The sequence below is a fragment of the Schistocerca nitens genome, chromosome 8 (genome assembly GCF_023898315.1).
Source record: "Schistocerca nitens isolate TAMUIC-IGC-003100 chromosome 8, iqSchNite1.1, whole genome shotgun sequence".
Lineage (NCBI taxonomy): Eukaryota > Metazoa > Arthropoda > Insecta > Orthoptera > Acrididae > Schistocerca > Schistocerca nitens.
In genome coordinates, this window is record NC_064621.1 from 58,766,775 (window position 1) to 58,781,341 (window position 14,567).

At 45.1% G+C, this 14,567-nt stretch overlaps 1 protein-coding gene across 1 annotated transcript in view; it reads left to right on the forward strand.

Moving 5' to 3' along the window:
• Positions 1-14,567, forward strand: part of LOC126198660 (uncharacterized) — a 178,200-nt gene that overhangs the window by 93,862 nt on the left and 69,771 nt on the right. The window contains exon 3 of the mRNA XM_049935135.1: positions 7,029-7,200. Within this exon, the coding sequence (XP_049791092.1) occupies positions 7,029-7,200 (172 nt within the window). The remainder of the gene's footprint in view (positions 1-7,028; positions 7,201-14,567) is intronic.

Genomic DNA, 14,567 nt, shown 5'->3' on the forward strand with positions numbered 1-14,567 from the left:
CACGTGTTGAGCAATTCGGCGGTACGTCCACCCGGCCTCCCGCATGCCCACTATACGCCCTCGCTCAAAGTCCGTCAACTGCACATACGGTTCACGTCCACGCTGTCGCGGCATGCTACCAGTGTTAAAGACTGCGATGGAGCTCCGTATGCCACGGCAAACTGGCTGACACTGACGGCGGCGGTGCACAAATGCTGCGCAGCTAGCGCCATTCGACGGCCAACACCGCGGTTCCTGGTGTGTCCGCTGTGCCGTGCGTGTGATCATTGCTTGTACAGCCCTCTCGCAGTGTCCGGAGCAAGTATGGTGGGTCTGACACACCGGTGTCAATGTGTTCTTTTTTCCATTTCCAGGAGTGTATGTAGACAAGTTGTCGTTTAACATGTAACCAAATATCTCAAACTGTTCTTGAGCAATTTACGTGACATTTTTACACGATACTCTGATGAATATTTGGCTGCACATAGGGTATACACTTTTTAAATATATGTACTATAGAAATATATGTATAATATATAAAGTGGATGCGATGTCACCAAGAATCTATAAATGTTGTCGACTAGTTTACTTCAAATTTTTCAGAAATATTCTAATGAACATTCAGAAGGACATACACAACATGCTTTAAGTGTATTACATAAATATAATTTAATACAGTACAGGGAAATTATAGTTAGTCACCAATTTTTTTAAACAAAAATGTACACATTTCTGTTAAAACGGACCGCGAGAAAGAAAATTTCTGAGCAATTCTCTGCTGTGAAACATTTCGGTTTTGTTTTATTTTTATCTTTGACAGTCAGAGTACGATAGGTAAAACCATTACGCAAATAGTTTTTCCCATATATACACTGAAGAGCCAAAGAAACTGGTATTGACATGCGTATTCAAATACAGAGATATGTAAATAGGCAGAACACGGCGCTGCGATCGGCAACACCTGTACAAGACAACAAGTGTCTGGCGCAGTTGTTAGATCGGTTACTGCTGCTACAATGGCAGGTTATCAAGATTTAAGCGAGTTTGAACGTGGTGTTATAATCGGCGCACGAGCGATGGGACACAGCATTTCCGAGGTAGCGATGAAGTGGGGATTTTCCCGTACAACCATTTCACGAGTCTACCGTGAATCCGGTAAAACATCAAATCTCCGACATGGTCGCGGCCGGATACAGAGCCTGCAAGAACGGAACCAACGACGAGTGAAAAGAATCAAATGGTTCAAATGGCTCAGAGCACTATCGGACTTAACATCTGAGGTCATCAGTCGCCTAGAACTTAGAACTACTTAAACCTAACTAACCTAAGGACAAGACACACATCCATGCCCGACGCAGGATTCGAACCTGCGACCGTAGCAGCAGCGCGGTTCCGGACTGAAGCGCCTAGAACCGCTCGGCCACACCGTCCGGCTGAAAAGAATCGTTCAACGTGACAAAAGTGCAACCCTTCCGCACTCTGCTACAGCTTTCAATGCTGGTCCATCAACAAGTGTGCGAAACAATCGACGAAACATCATCGATATGGGCTTTCGGAGTGGAAAGCCGATTGGTGCAACCTTCATGGCCGCACGACATAAAGCTTTACGCCTCGCCTGAGCCCTTCAACACCGACATTGGACTGTTATGACTGGAAACATTTTGCCTTGTCGGACGAGTGTCGTTTCCAATTGCATCGAGCGGATGGACGTCTACGGGTATGGAGACAACCTCATGAATGCATGGATCCTGCATGTCAGCAGGGGACTGCTCAAGCTGGTAGAGACTCTGTAATGGTGTGGGGCGTATGCTGTTGGAGTGATATGGGACCCCTGATACTTCTAGATACGACTCTGAGAGGTGATACGATCGTAAGCATCCTGTCTGATCACCTGCATCCATTCATGTTGATTGTGCTTTCCGACGGACTTGGGCAATTCCAACAGGACAGCGCGATATCCCACACTTGCAGAATTGCTACATAGTGGCTTCAGTCAGGAACACTCTTTTGAGTTTAAATACACTACTGGCCATTAAAATTGCTACACCACGAAGATGACGTGCTACATACGCGAAATTTAACCGACAGGAAGAAGATGCTCTGATATACAAATGATTAGCTTTTCATAGCATTCACACAAGGTTGGCGCCGGTGGCGACATTTACAACGTGCTGACATGAGGGAAGTTTGCAACCGATTTCTCATACACAAACAGCAGTTGACAAGCGTTGCCTGGTGAAACGTTGTTGTGATGCCTCGTGTAAGGAGGAGAAATGCGTACCATCACGTTTCCGACTTTGATAAAGGTCGGATTGTAGCCTATCACGATTGCGGCTTATCGTATCGCGACATTGCTGCACAGATCCAGTGACTGTTAGCAGAATACGGAATCGGTCGGTTCAGGAGGGTAATACGGAGCGCCGTGCTGGATCCCAACGGCCTCGTATCACCAGCAGTCGAGATGACAGGCATCTTATCCGCACGGCTGTAACGGATCGTGCAGCCACGTCTCGATCCCTGAGTCAACAGATGGGGACGTTTGCAAGACAACAACCATCTGTACGAACAGTTCGACGACGTTTGCAGCAGCATGGAGTATGAGCTCGGAGACAATGGCTGCCGTTGCCCTTGACGCTGCATCACAGACAGGAGCGCGTGCGATGGTGTACCTAACGAGGAACCTGGGTGCACGAATGGCAAAACGTCATTTTTTCGGATGAATCCAGGTTCTGCTAACAGCATCATGATGGTCGCATCCGTGTATGGCGGCATCGCGGTGAACGCACATTGGAAGCGTGTATTCGTCATCGCCATACTGGCGTATCACCCGGCGTGATGGTATGGGGTGCCATTGGTTACACGTCTCGGTTACCTCTTGTTCGCATTGACGGCACTTTGAACACTGGACGTTACATTTCAAATGTGTTACGACCCGTGGCTCTACCCTTCATTCGATCCCTGCGAAACCCTACATTTCAGCAGGGTAATGCACGACCGCATGTTGCAGGTCCTGTACGGGCCTTTCTGGATACAGGAAATGTTCGACTGCTGCCCTGGTCAGCACATTCTCCAGATCTCTCACCAATTCAAAACGTCTGGTCAATAGTGGCCGAGCAAGTGGCTCGTCACAATACGCCAGTCACTATTCTTGATGAACTGTGGTATCGTGTTGAAGCTGCATGGGCAGCTGTACGTGTTCACGTCATTCAAGCTCTGTTTGACTCAATGCCCAGGCGTATCACGGAAGTTATTACAGCCAGAGGTGGTTGTTCTGGGTACTGATTTCTCAGGACCTTTGCACTCAAATTGCGTGAAAATGTAATCACATGTTAGTTATAGTATAATATATTTGTCCAATGAATACCCCTTTATCATCTGCATTTCTTCTCGGTGTAGCAATTTTAATGGCCAGTAGTGTACTTCTGCCGGTAACCAAGCCCCTCCGACATGAACATTATTGAGCAATTTTGGACGCCTTGCAACGTACTGTTCAGAAGAGATCTCCACCCCGTCGTACTCTTTACGCATTTATAGAGAGCCCTGCAGATTCATGGTGTCCGTTCCCTCCAGCACTACTTCAGACGTTAGTCGCTTCCATGCCACTTCTCCGAGCTCGCGGAGACCCTACAAGATATTAGGTAGGTGTTAGAGATGGGCAAACTCGTTCATCCTTGGGAACTAGTTCACTGCTGATCGTTCTTTTTTGGAAACCGTTCATTTTTACTCGTTCACCGTTCATTTGTGTTTGGTATATGGTTCTTATGAAAAACTGAAAACTAGTAGTGTAGGTGACTGAAGGATGGAGGGTACCAAGTGGGATGGAGGGTACCAAGAGGGGGCACTTGTCTCCCCCCTGGAGTATAGAGTTTTTATTCATTACAGAATTCTTACACACTTTTAGAAGTAATCTCTGTGATTCTGCAGAACCTTTCGTTTAGCCAACTGTAGCGTTGTGTGGCTGATCGCAGGGAAATAATATAGGGTGGTGCACGGAAAACCGGTCCCGAGTACAGACTGGTGGCCAATCACGGACGATATGTTGCCCGTTACGAGCAGATACAACAAACAGACAAACATGTAATAATTAGGCAGTGAAGAAATAACAAGCTAATGCAAGCAACAATTGCGAAACAATCGATGACCATGGATAGAGAGCTGGAGAAGAGAACATGAAAATCTCACGCGACGCGCATGGGCTATAGCTCATGTAGTCTTGTAAACCTATTGGTGGCTGATCCCAACTTAATAGACCACAAGTGTCTTGTATAAGATTCTTCGTTTCGACTTCCACTACATAGCTATGCTATGTTGTAAACAATAATCGTTTACACCCTATACCGCATATACTTCACGTTGTCTCTGAGTTCGTAGGCGAAGTAGAGATTTTATGGAGGCATAAAATAAAATGTGGTTTTGTCATCATACTTGCGTCGCACGCTTAGTAAAAATTAGGTTTTTATGTTGCATTATTAAAGTTAATGCAGCAATAATAATAATAATTAAGTTCGCAGTAATAAAGTTTTTGGTTTGAAAGCTCCTTCTGAACAAATGTTTTTGAGATAATAAGTAAATACGGTTTTATAGCAATCTATATCTTTTCAAATGGAGAGGCACCGCTTTTCCTATTGAGCCAAAATGACCCACAACCCACTTTTTTTTTTTCAAAGATACCAAACTAGCAAGAAATGCAAATTGGAAACAACCAAGATTAAAAATAATTAGAGCCTTCCTAAATCTAAATGTAATGTTTTGTATAAGAAAGATACACGAAAATCGTTTTATATGAATTTTCTTACACTAAAAATTAAGCAAATTATTGAAAGTTAGTTGCTAAATCAAGTCGATGAAACCAAAAAATATATGAATAACAAAACAAAACTTGCCTTGTATGTCTTCTGCTGTTCATCGATATAATGAAGTGACCTGATATGCCCTTTTGTTACCTGAAAAGACGTACCTGTGCAAAAACAGTTTGGAAGACATGTAAAATGGGGGCAAGCGCAGTGAACGAAACGAACAACTGGATACTGAACTAACTAGGAGCAGTCGGCAGTGGAACTGAGACAGGTGGTCATGCGAAGAACGACGAGTGCGGTCGAAGGAGACCGAGGCTGGAACGAGAATTGCCGAAGTGACCGCCGCGACAGAAGTGAACTAGTGAACTATGAACCGATCGTTCCTCGTTCCCGGGAACTATAAGTAGACCGCCGCGACCGAAGTGAACTATGAACCGATCGTTCCTTGGAATTCGTTCCTCGGTCCTTTAGTTCATCTTGCTGAACCGTTCCTTTGCACCCGTTCGTTCGCGAACTACCCAGCTCTAGTAGATGTAAGAGTTTCTTTGGCTCTTCAGTGTATTGTAGGCGCCACGGTGGTCCCGGTCGCCTACGGTGGACTCGATGGCCGAGCGGTGACCTCTCCAGTTGTCAGGATGCTAGGAAATGGCTGTAGAAGCGTCAGAAACGCCAAAGAAACATTATTCATTGACAACAACTTTATTCCTGCCGAGTACAATGTGGCCTGGTGATATCAACGACCTTCCCCGAGTCCTCGCTGACTCGTAGCGATGACACCAGATCCGGGCCGCGCAGTCTTGCTAGCGCATCGCCGAGTGCCGTGACGTAGCGGAGGAGTACTTCGGCCGCGCGTGGCTGGCGGCGCTCGGCTGTCCGGCCGCTCGGCGGCGGACAGGAGGCCGTCGCGCGTAGATGGCTCCGGGTTGGGGTCCCGGTGCTGTCGGCACGAGAGGCGTTCTCTTGGTGCGGAGTGTACTCTATGCCACCCCGTCTTCTTCCCTGCTCCTCCTGATGGCACGTCCGCGGTGGACGGGCGGAATGGGCTGCAATCCCCCAGCGTCGTCGGCCCACCCGGTTGTGACGGCGGATGCACAGGCCCTAGGCCCCGCACAATCTCGACGACGGCTCACCGATGTGGTCAGCATTGGCGGCGAGCGAGTCTGCCGCGATGTCTGCTAATCCTGTGTTGATGATTGACAGCGGCAGCAGAGAGGACCAGAGCTGGTACTGTCCCCTAACGTCTGCTGCTGGATGGGCCGCCCTTACTGCAACATCTCCTTAATAAAGATTTACATGTAGATCACCGAGCTGAGCGCTACGCAGCGACCCAGTACACGTCTAACTGCAAGCCTAACTGTGAGTGCCTTGTTGCTATCAAAGCTGGCACGTCCGCGGTGGACGGGCGGAATGGGCTGCAATCCCCCAGCGTCGTCGGCTCACCCGGTTGTGACGGCGGATGCACAGGGCCTAGGCCCCACACGATCTCGACGACGGCTCACCGATGTGGTCAGTATTGGCGGCGAGCGAGTCTGCCGCGATGTCTGCTAATCCTGGGTCGATGATTGACAGCGGCAGCAGAGAGGACCAGAGCTGGTACTGTCCCCTAACGTCTGCTGCTGGATGGGCCGCCCTTACTGCAACATCTCCTTAATAAAGATTAACATGTCGATCACCGAGCTGTGCACTACGCAGCGACCCAGTACACATCTAACTGCAAGCCTAACTGTGAGTGCCTTGTTGCTATCAAAGCTGGCGTATTTAAAGTAAGCACGAGCGACGTCCTGACGTCATACTCGTTTGTAATGACTGCATTCGTTCCACTTATACTGCTGATTCATCTGTCGTACTCGCCCCTTAGGTGTTCTTGCGACAGAGTTACGTGTTGTTACGGCAGACTTACGAGAAGTTGTGAAATGCAGTACAGCTGACGCTATACCTCTGCCTTACACTCTACGAAAGTCTCCGTCTAACACAAACCCGCGTGCTAAGCAATTCTCTCTAGCCTGTTGTGTGTAACCAGGCCATTGCCCCTGCGTGACGACACTTTCCGATACATGTGCAATCCTCTTACCTCTTGGCTAACTTACTACCTCTGGCTCTCGGCGTAGGCAACGAAACTTTGACAATATTCTGCGTTTCCAACTCTTTACTATTCCGCGACACTACAGTACATTATCCGTCCTTGCCTGCAGCTTACAGATATCTTTCTGAAATTTGGGACGCCTCTCCTGACTGCCTTTTGGGTGACTGAAGGGTGCGGCGGCGGGCGACGAGCGGCCGACGTCCCGATGGCGGAGTACCGGCGCTCCACGGCGCTGGCTGCGGCGATGCAGGTCTGCAAGCCGGACGTGGCGCTGCTGCTGCTAAGGCACGGGGCGCGCTTCGCCGCCAACCTGGCCGAGGAGGACCGGCCCGTCCGAGGCGGGTGAGTAGAATAGCCGGGCCCGGCCCCGCTCGCGACCTTCTGTGGCGGCGTAAACAGCGTAAGGCAGGGCAGGGGGGGGGGGGGTTGCTTCCTGAAACACACTCCATTTCAGAGGTGCACCTAAACCACAATTTACTGCCCTCCAGGAAGCGTGTGGCGCGCAAATTATTCTCGGAACTGAGACCTGGCTGAACCCTGAGATAGGAAGTTCTGAAATATTTAGTGAGGGTTTGAACGTGTATCGGAAAGACAGATTAGACACTGTAGCAGGTGGTGTCTTCGTTGCAGTTGACAAAAATATTGTGTCTACTGAGGTCGCCGTTTAACAATCAGAGCAGTGTCTGAGTTAACAGGAGTTGACAAGGAATGTGTCGAACAAGTTTACCGATTTTTTCAATGTTTGCATCAGTTTTTGCTGACAATGGTCTGCTAGTGCGAGTGTCATCACTGGTGTCTTCGCGGCCATCTTTAAATCGTTTAAACCACTCAAACACTTGTGTTCGCGATAAACAATCATCGCCGTACACTTGTAACATTACAAACGTTTCACTTGCAGATTTTCCTAGTTTGAAACAAAATTTGATGTTAACACGCTGTTCTTTCTGTACACTCAACATTTTCCGACGCACAGACAAAACGTCAACTACTTAAAGCAGACGCCACGGGCAGACTGAGTGCAGGAGGCAGATGAAACTCGAGCAGTAGGCGGAGTGAGAGTCACGTGACAGGCCACGCGACTTTCAGCCTTATTGCATTCGTTTTATTGTTTCACCAGTACTAGTCGGGTTTTTTTCTAGCCACACCTCGTAAACCACAATTTACTGCCCTCCAGGAAGCGTGTGGCGCGCAAATTATTCTCCGAACTGAGACCCGGCTGATCCCTGAGATAGGAAGTTCTGAAATATTTAGTGAGGGTTGGAACGTGTATCGGAAAGACAGATTAGACACTGTAGCAGGTGGTGTCTTTGGTGCAGTTGACAAAAATATTGTGTCTACTGAGGTCGAAGTAGAGTGTTCAAAAATGACTCTGAGCACTATGGGACTTAACATCTGTGGTCATCAGTCCCCTAGAACTTTACTTAATCCTAACTAACCTAAGGACATCACACACATCAATGCTCGAGGCAGGGTTCGAACTTGCGACCGTAGCGGTCTCGCGGTTCCAGACTGTAGCGCCTAGAACCGCTCGGCCACCACGGCCAGAAGTAGAGTGTGATTGTGAAGTTATCTGGACACGTTTAACAGGGCTAGGGGAAATAAAGGTAATTGTGGGTTGTTATTACCGACCGCCAGGTCCCACCGTGACAGTTCTAGAATCATTCAAAGGCAGTCTACATTCTGTATCGCAGAAGTACCCGGATCATGCTATATTAGTCGGAGGCGACTTCAACCTACCTAGTATAGACTGGGATGTCTATGGATTCATTACAGGTGGTACAGACAAGCCGTCGTGTGAATTACTTTTGAACACATTATCCGAAAACTGTCATGAGCAGCTAAATCGACAGCCAACGCGTAATGTAAATATTTTAGATCTGGTAGCCACGAACAGACCAGACCTCATCGACGGTGTCAGTGTTGAGACAGGGATTAGTGATCATGATGTTGGCATTACGACTATGATTACGAATGTTAAAAAGTCGGTCAAGAAGGCTAGGAGAGTATTCTTACTAGAAAGAGCAGATAAGCAGTTGTTAGCATCCCACTTAGTAAATGAATCGACTTCATTTACTTCCAGTACAATGGACGTGGAAGAATTATGGGCAAATTTTAAACACATTGTAAATCAAGCATTGGACAAGTATGTGCCGAAAAAGTGGGTTACGGACGGAAAAGATCCACCGTGGTTTAACAGCGCAATTCGGAGAATACTCAGGAAGCAAAGGCAGGGCACTCGGGGTACAAGAATGATCGGGAGAATGAGGACAGGCAAAAGGTAGTAGAGATCCGTGCTGCCGTAAAAAGAGCGATGCGCGAAGCATACAACCACTACCACCGTCATACCTTAGGAAAAGACCTTGCTGAAAACCCAAGGAAATTCTGGTCTTACGTAAAATCGGTAAGCGGGTCGAAGGCTTCCATCCAGTCATTTACTGATCAGTCTGGTCTGGCAACGGAAGACAGCAAAACGAAAGCTGAAATTTTAAATTTAGCATTTAAGAAATCTTTCACGCAGGAGGATCGTACAAACATACCGCCGTTTGAGTCTCGTACAGTTTCCCGTATGGAGGACATAGTGATAGACATCCCTGGGGTTGTGAAGCAGCTGAATGGCTTGAAAATAAATAAATCGCCAGGTCCTGATGGGATTCCAATTCGGTTTTACAGAGAGTACTCCACTGCATTGGCTTCTTTCTTAGCTTGCATGTATCGCGAATCTCTTGCCCAACGTAAAGTCCCAAGCGACTGGAAATAAGCGCAGGTGACGCCTGTATATATGAAGGGTAGAAGTACGGATCCTCAAAATTACAGACCAATATCCTTAACATCGGTTTGTTGCAGGATTCTCGAACATATTCTCAGTTCGAATATAATGAATTTCCTTGAGACAGAGAAGTTGCTGTCCACGCATCAGCACGGCTTTAGAAAGCATCGCTCCTGCGAAACGCAACTCGCCCTTTGTTCACATGATATCTTGCGAACCATGGATGAAGGGTATCAGACGGATGCCATATTCCTTGACTTCCGGAAAGCGTTTGACTCGGTGCCCCAGTGCAGAACCTAATTAAGGTACGAGCATATGGGATTGGTTCCCAAATGTGTGACTGGCTCGAAGACTTCTTAAGTAATAGAACCCAGTACGTTGTCCTCGATGGTGAGTGTTCATCGGAGGTGAGGGTATCATCTGGAGTGCCCCAGGGAAGTGTGCTAGGTCCACTGTTGTTTTCTATCTACATAAATGATCTTTGGGATAGGGTGGATAGCAATGTGCGGCTGTTTGCTGATGATGCTGTGGTGTACGGGAAGGTGTCGTCGTTGAGTGACTGTAGGAGGATACAAGATGACTTGGACAGGATTTGTAATTGGTGTAAAGAATGGCAGCTAAATCGAAATATAGATAAATGTAAATTAATGCAGATGAATAGGAAAATGAATCCCGTAATGTTTGAATACTCCATTAGTAGTGTAGCGCTTGACACAGTCAGGCCGGGGCCACACGAGCGGATTGTTTACGCAACGGTCGACGGCCTGCGGCTAGACGCAGAGTCCTGTAGCCATGCGGCTAGCTGCGGAATGTTCGTGCGGAGAGCAAAATATGTAGTCATCTATTTTGTCTCGAAAAAAATTGTTTCGTGTAAACGAAGGAAAGCTACATCCGTCCATGTAGTTAGTTTCTCATTACAACTTATACTTTTCGTAAAAAAAATTAAAAAAACACTATTTTGGAATTCGTCTGTGTTCTGCGTTACGCAATCTCTCTCATTCGATTGTGAGGAAACTATTCTTCGAAAAAAATTTATTTTTGCGCTTGTTATAGCCTGATATCACACCTTGATAATGAACTGGTTTTCTTTTCGCTGCTGCCCATGGTTATCGTGATACTTCACAATTAAGTAAAATACAGTGCATATTTTGAAAAGTTTGCAGTAAAAAATGTCGTCGCTGGCTACTTTGCGTTTGGTGCATTTGAGGCCGTATAATGCTGCGTACGAATTGTAGCTAAGATATCGAAATTGTTTTTAACACTGGATGGAGAGCCATATCTCTTTCCAGTCTCGAGTAATCGAGTGATATATATTGGCGCTTGGTCGCAGCTGCCTACGGTGCGCCACGCTCGAGGCTATTCTCGCTCACAATGAAGGGTTGTGCCGTGTTTTATTTTCCGCATGTCGTCTATGAAGGCATATACAGTCACACTTTATGTTAACGTTACATCTTTAAGAGGTTCATCATTTTAAAAGTAGAAAAAGACATTTGCAGATTCAGGTGCAGAGTTAGCTATTTTCTGTATGTGTCATTTTTTCTTGTCTACACTGTTTCATTCACGAAACATTAAATAACTATTATCAACACAATCTTTAAGAAAGTAAATAAAGTCCACCTGGTAACTGTTTACCTTGCGATTAAATGACAATAGAGACGAGAAAAAAATTACACTTTTCATTCTAGTACAGCGCGAAATGTTCTTAGAATGAAGATAGCCGCGAGGAGACCAAGCAAATAGATTGAATTGTTCTCTCCTTCTTTTTTTTAAGCTGGTAGTCGCGATGGATGCTCGACACTGTGCAGTAGTGGCATACGTAGGGTTAACAATACTGAAAAAGAGAAAAATACACCGAAAGTAATGGGTGCATCCAGTAGTGAGTAGTCGGTTGTTGCAAGGAGCGTTTTACGTTATATTTAACGAGCTACGAGATGATGAAATGAAATTTTTCAGCTATTTCCGAATGTCTTTCTCAAGCTTCGATGAATTACATCACACGCTTAGAAACGCTTTACAGAAGCAAGACACGAACATGAGACTCGCTATACCTTCAGTGGAAATGCTGGCTATAACTTTAAGGTAAGTGAATTCTAATGTGTAAGTATCCTGTCTCAGCCAAAAATTATCTCAGCTAAAATTAAAGAAACCCAGTAATGTCTATCACTAGTTTTAACAACACTCATTTCCATTTAAAAAAGAAAGATAATAATTAGGTCAAAAAACGAACAAGTTTCATTCTCTTTTCTTCATTGATATTGAATGAAATGTTACATGTAAATCTGTCTTTTGAGGATAAGAAACATCAATTAACTGTAAATGAAATTAACAGAATGGACATGCAAAAAGGGAAAGTAACTCCTTTTAATCCACTTTTCTGCAAAAACCCTCTACTCAAGAGTCAGAATCAATAAACTCTGGTGAAATAGAAGGCGACGTCAGAATTCTTTCAGTTCGATACTGTTGAGACTGCATCTGCACTAATTGAGGAGCTGCACGCTGGTTGTACATATTTCCTTGTGTATGTAATGTTTGGAAATGTCCTGGGCTTACTGCATGCGTTGGTGCATGTTGCATAGGTTGCTGACACGCTGCATAACAGCCATGAAATGGTTGCGATTTTGCGTTTCGGATGTGCTGAAGTAGGCGTAAAACTTGCATACGGAATTCTAGTTTTTGATCTAAATCAAACTTGCGCAGCGTGGGCAACAAGGAATCAAAAAACGATTTGTCTTCGTCCTCAGCGGACGGAGAACGAATTGGAGGACTATCCAGAAATGTGCATAATTTGGCTTCAAGATCTGTTTTCACGCTTCTCACTTTCGTTTTCTTTTGTGGAACTGATGAGCCTACTAAAATCTGCTCAGGTGTTGAGGCGTCAACTGATGTTACTGGATTGCCGGTGTCGTCTTCTGCCAGGGAAAATTCCAAAGGATGTTCCAAGTGCTGAATTTCGTCTTCCTGTATACTTGAAACTGAATCTCTTGTTTCTAAAACAGGTGCCAAGAACCCCAGCTGGTCAGCTTACACGTATTTTAATATTCTTAATGCTTCTGAACCAGATTTCTTCACTTTCCTTACATATTTCCGATAATAGTCCTTAATGTCACGCCACTTTTGTTGTGCCTTCTGGCCTACAAAGGAGAAAAAAAGAAACGAAAATTTAACGTAACTTTAAAATCTTGAACATCATTAAATAATGACTAAATATTGAACGTAATTTTTATACATTTATATCTTTGGTTTTAGGTATTTGGCTACTGGTTGTCACTTAGTTGATCTGCACTATACATACAGAATAGGCAAGTCAACAGCCAGTGACATAGTGAGGAAAGTGTGCTGTGCGATTTGGGGCTACCTGCGTGACAAGTGTCTGCCTCAGCCGACAGAGGAGGAGTGGGAGAGTATTGCCAATGGATTCCAAATCCGTGCAAATTTCCCAAATTGCATAGGGGCAATCGATGGTAAACACATTCGGTTGGTCAAACCTAAGACGAGTGGTTCACTGTTGTTCTTTTAGCAGTGGCAGGCTCATATTATAGATTCGTTTATGTTGGCATTGGCTCGTTTGGAAAAGATTCAGACAGCACAATTTTTAAAAAATCCACCCTGTGGAAACGTCTGAACGGAAATACATCGTGTATAACAGAGCCCTCTGGCTTACCAAATGCCACTGGGATAGTTACACCGTATGTGTTTGTTGGTGACGAAGCATTTGGACTCTCAGAACACGTACTACGACCATCTGGTGGTAAAATGTTGACACGCGAGAAGAGAATTTTCAACTACCGTTTGTCACGGGCTCGTAGGTACGTTGAATGTTCCTTCGGCATATTGTCGAACAAATGGCGCGTGTTCCAGCGAGCCATGGATGTGAAATTGGATTTTACTGTTGACATAACAGAAGCATGTTGTGTTCTGCATAATTATGTGCGCGATAGAGATGGGCACCAAATTGAAGACAAATTTATTGTGAATGGATTTGAGACTGCAACAAACTTGGATGAAAGAAGAAGTGTGTCAGCAATAAGAAACAGAGATGTAATGGCAAATTATTTTGTAAGTGAGGCTGGTAAAGTGCCTTGGCAGGACAGCAAAATCTGAGGTGAAGAGCAGAATATGAACTTTTTTATGCATTTTCCTTAATATTTACAGTTTTATTAATTTTATTGTTCTAGCTTGTTATTATCGGTAATTACACCTGTAATTTCACCTGAGACTTAATAAAACTAACTAATCAGCTATTGTTGACTCTTTCATACACTATCCAGAAACTCGTTTGAGAGCATTGCTTACTGAACCTGGTTTGTTTAATGTTCTATTTTTAGTGATTTATCACTCTATCCAATATTGTAATTGTCCAAGGCGATCATGTGGCTTAGTTCATGCGATGCAAAAGAATCGATACCATTATTGCCAATTCTTACATATTATTGTCCAAATATGCTGTTCTTTTCTATTGTTATATTTGTGCATTGTTGTTACATTATCAATGTGTAACATGTCAGCAATAATAGAAATGCAGGACTTTCTCAACACTTATCATTGTTCAGCAATCTCTAAACAAAAATACTTAACGAGTTCCAGAAAATTAATTCGCTAACTATGTTGCAATTCAGAGTGATCTTTTAACCAATTGTATTATTCTAATAGTGGACGAAAAACTTACCAACGGATTTTTTCTCTGTGCTTGAACGATGTGCTAAATCACCGAATAATGCACAGCAGATTTCATGCCGTGCTTCATCCTTCTTATTTCTGTCCTTGTATTCCTCGGTCCTTACATCACTTCCATTATCCACTTCCATTATCAGAATCTCCATATCTATTTTCTCACTGTCTAGTGGGCACATCGTGGAAGTCACTTTGTAGTCACACGGAACGGAGCACACGACTGCCTGCTGCAAATGGCCACTCTACTCCGCTCCCAGCACTGACTGCTGTC